This window comes from Lonchura striata, chromosome 17, assembly GCF_050655825.1.
Source record: "Lonchura striata isolate lonStrDom1 chromosome 17, ASM5065582v1, whole genome shotgun sequence".
NCBI lineage: Eukaryota > Metazoa > Chordata > Aves > Passeriformes > Estrildidae > Lonchura > Lonchura striata.
The window spans coordinates 13,183,190-13,199,317 of record NC_140719.1 but is presented as its reverse complement, the minus strand read 5'-3'; the positions used below and the strand labels follow the sequence as shown (position 1 = coordinate 13,199,317).

At 41.3% G+C, this 16,128-nt stretch overlaps 1 protein-coding gene across 7 annotated transcripts in view; it reads left to right on the top strand.

Annotated features, from left to right (window-relative positions):
- The window catches only part of DENND1A (DENN domain containing 1A), a 152,947-nt gene that overhangs the window by 117,337 nt on the left and 19,482 nt on the right, over positions 1–16,128 (top strand). For all 7 annotated transcript variants that reach the window (XM_085556349.1, XM_021543691.3, XM_021543690.3 and 4 more), the window contains exons 14-19: positions 1,567–1,668; positions 2,203–2,290; positions 2,802–2,842; positions 3,749–3,820; positions 4,881–4,937; positions 9,832–9,963. In XM_085556349.1, the coding sequence (XP_085412475.1) occupies positions 1,567–1,668; positions 2,203–2,290; positions 2,802–2,842; positions 3,749–3,820; positions 4,881–4,937; positions 9,832–9,963 (492 nt within the window). The remainder of the gene's footprint in view (positions 1–1,566; positions 1,669–2,202; positions 2,291–2,801; positions 2,843–3,748; positions 3,821–4,880; positions 4,938–9,831; positions 9,964–16,128) is intronic.

The following is a 16,128-nucleotide window of genomic DNA, read 5'->3' as shown; positions in this document are numbered from 1 at the left end:
TTTTAAGTGAGGATTAAACAAAAGCTAAATCTTCCTTGGGTGAATGTCTGTGCTAGTGAACTAATCTCCATTTCTCTTTACCCATTCCTTCCAGCTCTTTTCACTCAGATTTCTGTGACATGGATAAAATATTTTTCAGCGATCCTTTGTTACGTTCCAGTATCTGAAGTTAATGGGAAAGCCTTTTTCACACTGGTCAAGTAGATGACAGCTGTTAGTCATTTAAATGCAGTCAAACCTTTCAGAAAGTGCACACCTTAGCTTGGGAACCAGAACCTTTGTCATGTGTGTCCTGGAAACTGGCACCAGTGTCTTAAATACATGCACATACCAGCCAGACCTGTTTTTCCAAACATTTTCTCTTTGTTTATTTTATAATGTAGTGTCTTTTAATTCTTTATTCTGATGAGAACAAAGCCACAGCAAAGAAGAAAAAAGTAGTTTTTTCACACTTGAGCTTCTTGCCTGGAAAGCATGTAGTGATTTTGGTTTTCCCTGTAAAAAGAGTAAATCAAAACCAGGTTATTATTTTTAAAATAAATCACCTTGAAACTGTAACTATCACGTAAGAAACCTCCTTTTTTTCCTAAATCTATGGAAATTCACTGGTTCAAGCAAGGGGTGACAGAAACTCTTCTAAGAAAGTAACTTCTCTCTGTCAAGAAGACCCATCCTGTGCTTAAATAGACACTTGCAATTGATCCTTTCTTCAGTCATTTTAGCTGTTCTGTTGTCTTGATTTTACACAGCCAGTGGTAAATATGAGATTACTGATTTAAAGCTTTCAGAAATAGAATGATATCATCCTTTTAAAGGGGATGCTTTAAGACTTTTTGCTATCTAATGTTAATTTTGAATACTCAACAAATGAAGAGTTCAAATACATTTTGGGTTAATATGAGCATCCATAAGCATATATATGGGTTAGTATGAGCATCCATAATAATTATACATCAGTTTAATTTAGTCCTTCTTTGTTACTTGTTTTTAATTCAGTAAATATATTTGCTCACTAATGTTGTGTTATTTGTAGAAGTGTGGAAGAAATTGGTGCCCTTATGGCAGATACAGAGCAGACTTCAGCATTACCATAACTCATTAAAATAAGATGAAAGTAGAGCTGCAAAACAAATTCTGTCTTTTGGCGACAAAATTGTGAAAAAGGGAAATTCCACTCCTCCAATATGACTTTTTCAGACATGTGAAAAGAACAGAGTGGATATTCCTGACCTGTTTGTGCTGGCTCTGCTGAGACAAATAAGCAGAGTATACAGAATTCACATGACTCTGTGTCATATTTTGGGGGAGAGTAAGTAATATTAGCTTTTTGAATGATCAAGGTTCTTCAGCTTTAGCAAAATGGTTTATTTTGATGATCTGCAATTTTCTGGTCTGTTTTTCTATCCTGTGTTTGGGACCTACAAATAAAGTGCAGTTTACTTAGTGCTAGGTAAGGCCTGTGTTCCTTACCTGTTTACTTTGGGAGGGAAGAAGGTCAAGTGCAGGCAGTGGATTCCCAGGGACTCAGTCAAAGCTGTAAGAGTGTTTAATGCTCTGCACCTCCAGGGTGAGCCCATCACTTTCTGTGAAGAAGCGTTCGTGTCCCACCGTTCGTCTGTGATGAGGCAGTTCCTGCAGAATGCCATCCAGCTCCAGCTCTTCAAGCAGGTACTGCCTCCAGTGATCCATGGAGAAGCAGATTCTTCAGTTATTTTATAAATGAGTTATTTTAACAAGGTGGGGTCTGGGGGACTGTTTCTAAATCTCTTGATCCTGTAGTTCAGCCCCTCACTTCCTGCTTGCTGGCTTCTCTCAGAATCAAGTGCTGAGGCTTTCTGTAGAGGTGGATGGGTTTTCCCACTGATGGTCTCTGAGCTCAAGGGTTTTTCTTACCTCAGCATACCTAGACCAAAGGTATCTCCTGTAGACTTTGTCCAGGAAGCATATTACTGTTGAACATAGAACTACTGCTTTAGGGCAGCTGGAAACATGTATGTGTAGCCAAACATGAATGCTAGTTTTTAGCAAAGCCACACACCTTAGGGCAGTCGTCAACACTGCGTCAGTTTTGGTAGTATTTTCATTCTGAGTCCCTACCCAATACATACCTTGAGGTTATTCCAGCTAATGAAGGATAAAGTCTTTCTGAAAAGATGAAGAATGGGATGGTTGATGTGTTTCTGTCTTCTAATGCTGATGCAGTTCATTGATGGGCGTCTGGATCTGCTGAACTCTGGGGAGGGCTTCAGTGACGTGTTTGAAGAGGAGATAAATATGGGAGAATATGCAGGTAAGAAATATTGTAAGGTAATTTCAGACACTTTTGTTGGCTTACCATTTGTGGGTTATCATGATGGAATTGGTCATTGCTGCTAGGTAAATAAATAACTGAGGCTTTGTGATCTTGGCAGCCTGAAATGTCTTAAATTTTTGTTCTTTCCTTTGTCAAGAGCTTTGAATAATGTATTGTAGTCTGAGCAATGCTTGTTCAGTCTTCAAAAACCTCAGCATTACCACTTTAATAAAATACAAATAAAAGAGTTCTTGGATTGGAGGAAAAAATCTTGGCTTTACCCAGACCCACCTCAGATTTCTTTTAGTGAACTTAAAAACATCTGTCTTCTCACATGTCTGAGACAACATAGAGAAAACAGGAAAATATAAATCTCTCATCAATGTTATGTTTTCTACTGAAAGAAAAGGCTGGCTGTCCTGTTCTGTCCATGCTCCAGAACCACTAAGTGTTGTTTTCTGTTCAGCAGAGGGTTACAGTTTGTTTGTTTGTGTTTGGTTCTCTGTAGGTAGCGACAAACTGTACCACCAGTGGCTGTCCACAGTGAGGGTAAGCACATGAGATCCTGCCAGACAACCTGAACTGGGGTTGGCCCCTTGAAGATTTTCATGTAGTGACAGAGACAGTAAATCTTAAAGCTTTTTACATCTGGTTGCATATAATCAAATTTGATTTCTGGAAATGTTATTTTGCACCGAAAGTAGGAAATACATTAGCCAGGGTTTAATTCCTTGGATTTTGCCCTTCTGTGTTTCTCAGTAAGGTGCTGTATAGCAATAGTCCATGGGGTGTGGCATGGGTGTAGAACAGCAACCAGGTGAACAGATCGTTGCAGCTGATGTATCACTGGCTCATCACTTTGATTATATTTATCACATGAAATTCAACTGTTCTAGAATTAATGTTTGTGACTGGAATTAGATTTCATTTTCCCTCAGTTTATCCCTTTATCAACTACTTATGTCTTAAAAAGGCACTGTGTGTGTGATAATCAGGACTGTGGGAAGAGGGAAAGGAAAAGAGCAAAGTAAAACCAGATCTCCTCTCGTCAGACTGAACGTACAGACTGTCCTGAGGCAGTCTCTGGCTCAGACTGTGTTGCTCAGGATACTTGTGTCTTAAACTTGGGTAGGATTTTGGTGGAATGTACAGAACAGCCCTGGGGTGAGTGGAAGCACAGGACACAGCTTGTGAGGCGTGTAAGACAAGGGCTCTTGGGAGGCCCCCATATTGTCCCTTGGACAAGGACTGTATTAAACAGAACTGGGCAAAACCAGAGCCACATTCAGAGTGGGTTTCCTTGGGTCTTTTTATTTAAATCTGACCTTTTCATACTCAGCTCTGCTAATAAGGCTAGTTAATGCTGTTATTTTAAGTTAAGAACGGTAGATTTTAGATGGCTGTTTGCTTTAAAGAGCTTTGATAACATTTCTTCCCTTGTTACTATAATTACAGAAAGGAAGTGGAGCCATTTTAAACACAGTAAAGACCAAGGCTAACCCCGCCATGAAGACTGTCTATAAGTTTGTAAGTATTGAGTACTGGCTTACTACTGAGATAAGAGTCTAATTACAGTTCTGTTTTAACCTTTCAAATGAGACTCAAGACTTACATCCATTTTTATTTGACTCACAAAATTACTCAAAATATACATTCATTCAAATTTCAAATTTAAATGAAAAAGTAATTTTGAAATTTAAACTCAATTGAAATGCAAAGTACAATGGGAACTTGTGATTTCTTTTGAAAGTACAGATGATAAATTCCATTTATTACACAGAACTCTTTCTGAGAAATAGTGCCTGTGTTCTCTGCTAGGCAGCTCTACCATCTCATCATTACTCTGTTGGAAATCATTGTTACCTCAGCTTTCCCTGCTTGCAGCTTCATCGAAAGAAGAGAATCCTCTCATTTTCCAAATTGTTTCCATCTTTTCTAAATGTCAATTAATTTTCCCTAGAGATTTCTTATACCTGCTTATTTAGAGCCCAACTTACTGAGTTATTCTTTAAATGGAAGTGTTTTCAGTGCTGTTAACAAACAGCTGGTGTGTTGCTGTGCTGTGGTGTGTGGCTGCCAGCTCCACTCTGCCAGATCAAACAGCACAGAAACAAGTGAGCATTTCCTATATGCTCAGTTCTGGGAAAAAATGCTATGAAAACCATTGAGATAACCATTCAAACTTTGTTTTCTTCCTGCCTTCCTCCAGCCTGAGAGGAGTAGGATGAGATTGGCTCTGCTAAATGGAACTGGCATCCAGAGCACTGTGAGGAGAGTTTGCAGGCTCACTGCCAGTATGGAAGAATAGAAGTTTATAGCAAAGATAAATACTTACTGGGGAACACTGAGGGTGTGGAATGCAAAAAGATGAAAGATGTCTGTGGCTTCAAAACAGGGCAAACAAAATTTTTGCAACAAAGATGGGGTGGTGTTTTTTGTTTATTTGGGGTCTTTTCAGCTTTCTGTTTGTTTTAATGTGTTTTTAGTATCCTGTTACATTTTTTCTTGCCATTTTTGTTAACTGAAAATAAACTTAGTCACTGCTGGAAATAGAAGGGAATTTTAACTTAAATTATTTTTCATGCAGGCAAAAGATCATGCAAAAATGGGAATAAAAGAAGTGAAAAACCGCTTGAAGCAAAAGGTACTTGAAGTTCTTATTCAAAATGTATAAGCACCATGTCTGAAATCCTTAGCCACTGAAAGCATGATGTGATCAATAGGAAGCTGTTTGATACAGTGCTGTTAGCACACTTCAAAATGCATTACCAGCTGTCCTGGATTTTTCACACTTATAAATATTCACAGACAAAAAAAAAATTGTCTTCAAATACATGAAAGCTCTGACTTAAACCCACAAAAGCCAGAAAATTGAGTGTTCTGCTTGGAGTGGTCCTGCTTCTGTCTTTCGTGCTGGGGCACTGTGTGAGGGGGCTGCATGTGGATTGGGAGCACTTCCCCACAGTTCTAGCAGTGAACTTTTTGCAAATGGCAAATTGTTGTTATTTTTGCAGTAATCAGTCAGGAAAAGTGGCATGAAATTTGTCTGCCTTTGGGAAGGGGATTTCTGCATTTCTTGAATGTCTGCTGCAAAGTTCAGACAGGAAGGAATTTATTAGAGTTGGTGTCCATTGCCAGTTGGAATTTTGCAGGAAAAAATACTTACTGTTTGTTTTTTCCCAAATCTGTGTGTGTATGTTTGTAAACAGCACAATTCCCAGCTGCTCCGCTGTGTTCGAGGGATGTGTTATCCAATCCCAGCTGCTCCTTTTAAACCACAGGTACAGGCACACTGGCACACACCTCATGAGTACCTGGGTAACTCTGCCCTGGGTTATTGCAGATACTCTCTTTATTCTGTGCATCAGAGCTCTCAGAGTCATGGAGAGAGCCAGGCAGCTGACCTGCTGAGAGAGCTGAAGTTCTTATTCAGAAATTTGTATTCAATTTGTTGCATAGGAGTTTGGGTGGGTTTTTTTTAATCTGTGCTCTCTCTGTAAATTTATTTTCTAAATTTCTAGACCATCCTCTTAAGTTAGGGCTACAAATGTTGGTGGGCAGAGAGAAGTGCTCCTGAGCCTGTCCTCAGGCTGTTCCTCCAAAGGGGTTTCTGTGCAGCCGGGCTGTGAAGCGAGGATTTGCCTGTGTACATTCCAGCTGCTGCTCCCTCTCTGCACGCTCCAGGCATTGCTGCAGAATCTTGGGAAGATAAAGTTGCTTCAGATGCTTTTATGTTATTTTATTACTCTACATTATATATGACCACTGTAGGTATAATTTGAAAACAATAGAAACACGAAGCAGTTTTCTTGTACATGGATTTCTTTATGACATTCTGTGTGTTTCACTTCTGGACATAATGTTCTGCCTTCTCATGTGTGTTTCTAAAGCAGTTGGAGCTGTGTAACATGCCCAGGTTTTTTCCTGCTGTTTAAATGCTAATAGAATTGTGTGCTGTTGTGTGACATTTGTATATGAGGCTGAGAAAAGCCTCATTCAGTCATTGCTTTATTTTATTATTATTATTATTGTTGTCTTCCTGGTCTGTCAAGCGGCAAGCTTCTCTTTAAAAAACACACATAACATTTACAACTAAATGGCCCAGTTTTGTTTCACTTTCTTTATGTGGTGTATTTATAAGGGAGATGCTTAAACATGATTGTTCAACATAAGCTTTCACAGGAACTTAAAAGATAGCTGTGAGTTGACACACACTGCTCAACCTCTCCTTCCTTTATTATTCTGTCCTTTTCTATCCCATCCTCTTCTCCATGTGAAGGCAGGTAGGAAGGTAACTAAAATTAGGGATTGCTCTGTTAAAAGTGATAAAAATAGCAAACATTGCTTTGGTCGCCCTCCTTTTTAATCTAAATGTCTGTGCTGCTCCATTATGGGTCTGTTATGCACAGGTCTATTAATGCATCCTCCCCAGCTTTTATGTAAGAGCATTGTATTTGTCCTGTTTCCTCACTAGCATGTGTGTTAACTGACTGACATTTTGGTATCATTAAATACTTACTTTTTGCCAAATTTGGGATGCTAGTCTTTCATCTTCTAAGAGTAACCTAAGGTTATTTTTAAGCTGAACTTACTGTCCACTGCATTTTAACATACTATTTTCCATTATTAATATAGAAAGTATGCAGGCCTCTGGTAAGGAAAAGTCAAATATAAACATCCCTTTTCCAGTTTTTGCTGCCAAATCTGAGCAGCTTCTGTACAAGATATAATTTAAAAATGCAATAAAGTGGAGGTTCTGCTTCTTCCAACTCTGCATAGCAATGGTGACCTCTTAAATATAATCAAGAGCCCATTTTGCCCTTGGTCTGCTCCAGTCTTGGGTTTGAATTGCAAATGAGAAATGCAGGATTGACCTGTTGAGAGGTCACTGTGGTGTGTGTAAGGTCCTTCTTTAATATGATAGTGGAGATTGAATGGTGCTCCATTTCCATCCCTTGTTCATTTGTGGTGCAGTATTTCAAAGCAACAGAAATAGTTTTCAGAGAATTCTTATGAGTGAGAGCAAATAATTGTTAATAGATACAGCCTAGTAGCTTTATTTTATATCTGATACAGTTATTTTTTTCTTCTTTTTTTCCTCTTTTTTTCTTTTTCATTTCCCTTTTTTTTTTCTTTTTTTGCAAAGGCTGCTTTTTTCCATCTCACGGACGGACCATGGTGGTCAAGTCCCTCTGTTAGTGGCTCATTTGAAGCTTAACTACATAGAATTAGGAAGAGGGAGGAATATGAATGGTACCGTCCTCAACTTTCAGTCAGGAGAATAGAACTTACTGAAAGCTCTGGCTAAGACAATTTATATAAATGGTTGGGTACTTGGCATTAATATATTCAACATTATTTTAGTTACTAGAGCCCTGTGTGGCTCTAGTTAATGCTGGTATTCTAGAAACAACTCATTTAGAGCTTTATAACACAACCTGCACAACGTTCAAGGCACTCAGTATGTGTTTTGCTCCCCTCTAACCACTGTTTGCAGTCCATCACAAAATTTAAGATCAGATTTCACTGTTTTTTTAACTCCAATGTGTTTTCATTGAAGACAGAAAACAAACTTTTGTGAAGCAGATTTTGCTTTGATGAGTGAAGCTGTTTTGATGATTTGTTTGCCTTTTGGGGATGTTGAAAAGATAGAGAGGAATCAAATAATTTAATTCTCATATTTTATTAAGCAGTTTTAAAAAATATATATTGTGGTTTCATTGGAAGTCTGTGCACCAAACACAGTGGAAGTAGGCTTTAGGAACAGGTTATCTTTTATATGCAATTATATCATCAGAGAAGTAGAGGCAATCTATAGCAATAAAAGCTCAAGGATTTGCAGTGATCGTTACACATCTGAGGGGATTTTGCTTAATGGCTTAATCTCTCTTATCTTTCATCTCCTTCCATTCCCCTCATGTCCAAACTTTTGTGTCCTTTTTCTGGTTTTTGGGGGTTTGCCTGGGAAGGTGCTTGGCTCTCCATTGCCTCCCAGCTGTGTGCTGCCTTGATTGGAGCCACAGCCCCAGGCAGGGCTCTGCAGGGCCGGGAGCAGCCCCTGCTCAGCTCAGCTTGGGTGGCCCTGGGGGTGCTGGAGCTTTGGCACCTCCGGGCACCTTCAGTGAGGCTCCACCCCACAGAAATCTGTACAATGGGTTTGTGTTTAGTCTCATTGCAAGGAATGGTGCTGCCACAGGCTGTGTGAGCCTAGATGAGGAGATCCCGTGGTGGCTCAGTGCTCTCTGGAGCTGGAGTAGGAGTTTGACAGACACTCAGGTTTTTTGTCAATGCCTTGCTTTGGGGTTCTTTGTTACTAATTCGGAGGACTTTGTTGTACGTTTTCAAGACAAGGTGGCATTGTGCAGCTGAAGGGCGGGGGGAAGAAAAAGTTTTTCTCTCTAGTTTGACCTTAACAAGTTGTTAATTCCCCATGATCCTTATGCCCGTATTGGGGAACCACTGCTCTACCAGCTGGATCTAAAGAGGGGTCTCAGCTTCTCTGTGGAGCAGACAAAGCCCCTTAGAAAGTCCATCCAGCTTTTTGTTTCATTTGACCTAAACACATTAGGTCAGTGTGTGTCCAAAGGAACCATTTCTAATTGGCCATCAGCTTACACGGCTCATTATTGTACCTGAGCGAGCCGGGGGCTCACGGGGCCGTGTCAGAGGTCAGGGAATCAAAGCCCTGCTGGTGGCAGCAGCCACCCTTAGGTCAGCCTTGCAGAGCTCCAGCCTGTGCAGCCTTCTCTCCATATTTACCCAGCTTTATTTCCTTGGCATTGTTGCAGAGATGTAAGGTTTGGGGCCCACTGCGTTACAGACTGTTTCTCAACTCACTTTCAAACTCTTTGCTCCTTCTCTGATTCCTGGTGTCTGCAGGCCTTTGTCCTTTTTCAAAATCTGTGTTACACACCCTGCACTTGCCAAGTCCTCTAACCTGGCCTGGTGGGTCACTTCTGGAGATGAGAACTAATGTCAGAGTAAGCAAAAAGTGTTCTGCCAGGCAGCCCTTGGTGTCGTACCATCTCATGGAGGCATATTCAGTGCACACAGACTCCAAGATGAAATGCAAAGCTAACTAAGCTCTGAGTTCCATCTCTCCTTGCCACTTCCACCAGTAATTGTTCTGCTATGGGTAATTCTGTGCAGTACGTTAATGGAATTACTGTGTTCATTTAGGTTTACAATAAGCAGAATGCCCTGTCCCTGCGCTTCTGTTGAGTTCATTTCTAAAATAGAAAATCTGAGCTATGTTTTTTTTTCTCCACATACATTTCCTGGCTTTTGCGTGTTCAAGTCAGACATTTTATTGAATGTCCTGTTTGCACCACTGGTACTGGGAGGAGAGAGGGGCTGTGTACAAGCTCTGATGGATGAAATGTTTTGTTCTAATGATGTTTTCTTTTCTGTGCTTTGGTGTTTTTTTCCCCTAACATCCAAATTGTTAGTCAGCATTATCCTCTAGTGTCTTCTTTGTGCGCCTTCCCCTCACTCAGGAGTGTTCCTGGCCATGCTATTCACCTTTTCCTACCACACAGGACATTGCTGAGAACGGCTGCTCGGCCACGCCCGAGGAGCCCCTGCCCAGGACAGCACCATCGCCACTGGTTGAGAAGAAGGACCCGAAACTAAGAGAGGACAGAAGACCAATCACAGTACATTTTGGTCAGGTAGGTCTTAGTGTAAGTTGTTCTCAATCGTGGGACTCAGCAAGAATAGTTCTGAGAAAAGTCATGATAACAAATATGCCAAACGCTTCATTATCTTCAATCACTGAACTCTGCTATTTTAGTTTTATTTCTGTTCTGTCTGTTTAAAGGGGATTCTAAAACCTGATTTCTTGGGCTTTGCAGATTCCCATCGTTCAGATGATGATTTTGAGGAAAATAAACGATGAGTGAATCAGGGGGAAGCATAAATATTGTTGCAATTTTATAAACTATTTTGTGGCTGTTTTAGCATGCAAGGTGCTACAGCCCTCAGGACTGAGGGTGTAGAATTTAAAACATCCCCTATTATCTAGCCAGATCATTAGTGTCAATATGGAATGTCCAACTATTAAAGCATTTGAACATTCTCTGAAAATTAAATGCGATGAACTAAGATGGAAAAATCAATTAATAGCTTGTTAGTGTGCTCTGTATTCAGTATTGACAGCTGAGCTGTTCACGTTAGTTACTCGTGTAATGCTTCTTTTGATATGTCTGCAAAACAGAGAGTTTGGGGGGTGGGGTTTGAAGAGCTAGCTATTTAGAAAATGTTGTAGTTGCTGTGATTTTCATGGGAAAACATCCAGTGTTTATTATCAGTTTGCCAGTTTCCCCTATTAAGTATAGACTGACTCAAAATATGACATTATTTGCGTTCACAGTTCTCTTTTCTTTTGCTGTCTATTCTTTACACTGTTCTGACCAAAAAACAGGACGGAATATCTGATTTCTTCTAAGGAAGCAAAGTGTACATTTAAAGCAATTGTAAAACATTACAAAATGTGAAGCAAACCAGTTTTAGAGAAGTGTCTGTGAATAGAAACCAGTTGGTGTGGCCGCATTGACTGTTCAGGTATTAGATGGGGCTACCCGAGGTCTGATCAGTGCTCAGAGCAATGTTGTCTGCATAATTTCAGAAGTAGATTTATTTTTTCAGTAGTTTCACCAGTGTACTAAAAGTAAGTTCTTGGAGACTTTTAAAAAATCATTCTCTTCCAATTAAGTATTTTCTGTAGACATCTGTTTTTCAGTTACTATCAGTGCCACTACAGTTGAGAGGAACTGGGGCTACTGGAGGAATGCAGCCATCTAGCTCCAGCAGGGACATGTTACATTTCATTTGAAGCACTCAGAAATCAGATAATATTACAATTTATTTTCAGTTTTTCCTTTAAGGTTTTGTGAACAATGGGTGGTTCAAGCATTATAGTAGATTAATGAAATATATATTTGAGTGGTAAGTGCAAATTTAAATTCATGAGGTTTTTTAACAGTCACTTTCAAATTTTTTAATGATCACTTTTCTGTGTTGAAAGAAACACACATCAGCTTTCCTGACCCCTGGCTGTGGGGAGAGGCTCGTTGGCTAAATGCTTATTGCTGTCATCACGTTACAAATGTTGGTTTCCAAAAACCGATCTGACTTAGCAGTTGTAGGGCTGTCTGACTCAGCCTTCGTCCTGGCACAGGTCTGCTTTTCCTGATAGCCCAATGCCAAAACAAAAATGAAATCGTACGTTCATTCAAAAGGAAAAGATGTTCAGGTTTATGAAATATAGATTAAGGCTTTGGGGAGGAAAAAAGCAGCAACATTTTGTGTATAAATGGGAGATGGCTTCTAACTCGTGATTAAAGGCAGAGATTTTAATGTCACTTTTAACTCTGTCTAGAATACAGAAGGTGGGAACAATTAAAAAGGCACAAGAACTCTGAAATAAGGGCTGTTTGTGCATTCACAGCTCTTCTAAACTGAAGAGGATGAAAGAGGCTTTTTTCTCATTGTCAGGGGCTCTCTCGGAGCGCAGCATTGTGCGGCTGGCAGCGAGGTTTAAAATGCATGCATGCGCTGGGGTCAGGGCCCGGCTCGGGGCGGGCGGTGCAGGGAGCCCGGCCGCAGCGCTGCAGCGGCGCTCCGCCGCCGCGCGGGCCTTTAATTGAGACGTGCTGTCAAAGTGACAAACACATTTGCATACAGTCTATTTATTTTCCTCGGAAAGGTCTGCAGTCTGCTGTTGGTTGAACATTCTTAATCAGCTCGCTGTAAGTGAGCCGGCAGCGAGCTGTCCTGTGCTGGTGCTTCTCTTCATTACATGACAGATTAGCTAAAGGGGGATGGGCTAGCGAGCCAGCAACAACCTTTAATTTTAACTCATTATCTCTCACCCTAGAGTGAGGGAGTTGCTGTTTTTTCCAAACACAGTTATGTATCTGCAGTTGTTAGGCTACAAAAAATATCAGTAAGATATCTTGATGTACCTGTAAAAGCACAGCCTCTGAGTTGATGGCTCACCAAAATTTGGCAGTAATTGGCTGACTGGGGGGAAATTCTGTATGTCCTGGCTCATCTTGGTGAGTGGTGATCAGGCATCATTGGGAGAGCCTTCTTTATTATGGAATTGTTTCAATGATGCTTTCTGTAATACTAAGACATTGTGGGGAAACTCCCCTTGATGGTAAAAGGAAGGATTTTAGCCAGATAGCCTGGGGCAGCGAAATAAAGATCTAAACAATGTTCTTAGTAAGACACCACTGTGAGAGGGTGGGATCACTGCTCTTCTGGGTTGGGACATTGCATACTTTACCCAGAGTGTACCTTTCTTATTGATCCCTGCATCAACCAAATGCAGGAGCTATCACCATGGGCTCTGGGACAACACAACTGTACTCAACAAGTAGCAGGAGCAGTACAGGCAGTTCAGGGTTTAATGAGTGGGGAGAAGAGGGAACAATTTTCAAGCCAGGGCCAAGATTCAAATTGGAGGTTTGTAGTACTGAGGAGTACTCTAAGAGTAAGGTTAATTATTAGAAAAGATCAGTGCTACAGAGAACATCTCTTGTGGTTCTGGGCTGATGGTTGGACTTGATGATCTTTCCAGTCTTTTTCAACCTTAATGATTCTATGAATGTCCTATTACTTCTTTCTTCTGGTTTGTTGTCTTAGAAACCGACCAAAATGTCCTTAAAGCATCAAGCACATGCTGCATATTCAGCTGTCAGAGCTGTCCTCAGGATCCTTCCCAGTGTGCCAGGCAGGGCAGCACTGGGAGCCCAGTAAGCCCCGACCAGGGCAGAGTGGGACACTAATGCAGGTGATTTGTGACTCGGGGGTTTGGGCTCTTGTTTCCATGCCCACACTTGTACCTTTTAGGTAGAACGCATGTGCTGTGTTGTCTTTGAGCTGTTTGGAGAATAAACACTACACAGTGTCATGGTGACTGTTTTGAACAGGTTCCTTGTCCAAGAAAACAGCTGTTGGGGCTACTTTGGCAGGACCCTCAGAGTTCATACAGGATTGGTACCTGTGCCCAGTTTTCCACCTAGTCTGGGAGAGGTGGTGTGAGCACGCAGGATGAGCCCAAGGGCTTCAAAATCAAACCTAAACTTGGAAACATTCCTCCTTAGGAACTTTCCCACAGTCAGTAGCACCCCTGATTTAGTACAATTAAACCAGCAAATGATAAGTTGATGGAAACATCACTTGTTGGGAAAGGGAATAATTTCATTAAAACAAAGTGATCCTGGCAGTTGTGTACAGCTCTCTAATTGTGTCTGTTACAATTAGAATGTATTTTGTCAGCTTAGCTGGGTTTATGTTTTCTATGACTTGTTTTTATTTATCAGCAAATGGGATATTTAATTCCATTTATGCACCAAAAGGTGTAAAGCTTAAGACAATACAAAAGACTCTTACACATATCTTTAGTAGAGGGATTCAATCATGTTCCACTCTTGATGCAAACTACAGAGAATCAGTGCTCTTGGAGACTAATGTAAATAGCTATGAAACAAATAGAAAATGCACTAATGTACTGAAGCAGCTTGTCTGACTTTGGCAAAGCTTCTCTGGGTTCTCTCCCTGGCTCATTCTGACTGCTTTTAAACTCTTGCAGGCCACAACATGGAAATTGCCATCTTATTTGCTGTTTTGAACACTTTTGCTGTAAATGAACATGTTCATTTTTCCTAGTCACAGTCTGCACTTGGACACACAGAACAAACAACACTGTCAGGGCAGTGCTCTTCTTCCAGGAGATTAAACGGCATTAAGAGGTCAGGGGAAAGATGGGGAGAACACCAGCCAGCTACATTCCAGGAATGCAGAACAGGATCACTGAGGCCAGAGGCAGCAGAGGAGGGATTATCTCCAGGGTAAAAGGGATGAAGTAGGAAAGAGAGGAAGGCTCCTTTGCCAGACCCTGTGACTCCCTTCACACCCAGGTGCATCGGAACAATAGCAGATTCCCCTGGATCACAGCAGGCATTGTGTGGCACTGAGGTAGAAACCAAAGGGGAAAGGGGAAAACAAGTTCATTTGCTAATATTCGTGTAACTGTATGCTCTGCTTAAGCAAATGAGCCTCCCTTCCACTCTTCCCCACGGATGAGCAATGTGGGTCCCCATTTCCTTTCTCTGGAGCCACATGGGGCTTTCTCCCTGTCTCTATTTGATTCTTTATGGATTTAGCAAAAGTGTAAGTTCTTTAAAATGATTTTGTCTTCAGAAAGCGTATCTTCTACTCCTTTCTTTGCCCGTGCCTTTCAAGAAGGAATTTAATGTTACTCAGTAAAAGTCGCCTCACAAGAAAGACACATGTCTTGGCCCAGAAGCACTTGTCCATCTAATGTCTGCTTGAGACCACTCAAATGTCCCATCAAGTTCTCAGGGGACGGTGTTCTTAGAGTAGTAAAACCAATGTCAATGGACAAGACAATGATGCATTGGATTGCAGTTGCACTTTGTGGTGTGCAGGATTAGCAGAGATGGCAATCCATGTGGTGGGAGTTAGGGAATGCCTGCACTGGCCATGTGTGCTAATGTGGGACAAGAGTGAGCAGCACCTGCAGAGTGTGCCCAGGGTCTCTGCCCCTCCTGCATCTGCTCCCCAGGGCTTCCCAAGGAGCAGGCACAGCTGGATTCTCTCAAGCCACTGCAGCAGGGGGCCTGGTGCCATGCCATGCAAGAATTCATGCTTTGCATTGAGATTGTGGCCCCAGACTGCATCCAGCACATGTGTTCAGCCATGAAAAAGCACCTTGCAGAGCATGGCTTTCAGTATTTTCCAGCTGTCTCGGAATGTGAAGCACTCCTTACACAGGGATGCTGGGAATTTCTGCTGCCCTGAGTAGAGCCTGTCAGGTGCTGCAGTGCCTGGATGTGTGAAGGAAAGGCTGGCAGAGCCGACCTCCCAGGGCTTGTGACAAGCGACAGCAGCTGTAATGTGTCTGCAGTCTCCTTGTTAGACCTGTTCTGCTGAGGAACCCATAAATATCTTGTAGGGAGATCTTGGTCCATCACTGCTGGCATGTGGAAGGAGAGTGGTGCTTTATAAATAATACATACATCGAAAATAAATACATCAGTACATGCAAGGCTACCCAAATCATCTAGATTGACAACTTGGGGAGAGCTCCCAGTGTCTTATGGGTGACTTGCTTCTCTATCAATGTAGATCAGCATCCAGAGGCTTCTTATGTATTACTTATGAAGTTGATATGTACAGTTAGGCCAAACTGTGTGAATTGATTTCTGGGCCACTGGATTAAACCAGGAGATTAAAGACGAAAAGTATGTGAAACGTATAATTCTTCTAAATGCTGACCCCACTGTGAGTGCTTGTTTGGCCAGGCATTTTTAGGTTTGCCCTTCAGAGCTGGGCTGATGAATACCACATAAAACAGTTGTGAGTGCCAGGATGCAGATAGAGGGTCCATGTCCTTCTGTGCGTGTGTGGGGGACAGTGTCCCCCCAGTTATGCAGCCCGACTTGGTGAATGATGAAGGAGAGTGAAGCAGAGAGTCATTGCTGTTTAAAGAACCCCTTAAATGAGAGAGCATGTCTTTTTTCTTTTTCTTTTTTTTTTTTTTCTGTGCACATATTCCACTTGCTAGAGAGAAATAGCTGTTAAGAGATAATAAGGGATATGTCCATTTTCCAGCATTTTAAATCATGTAGGTTACATGATCTCTTTGATTTGAATTCCAGCATCAGGACCACAGAAAGCCAACGTAAAGCTGGCAAAATGACCAGTTAAAAAACACACACAAACCACTGTGGCTTTTTCCTTTAAATTTGATATTGCATTGCTGGATTTTCTAGTATTTTAAGTGAAAAATATATGTAGTTAGT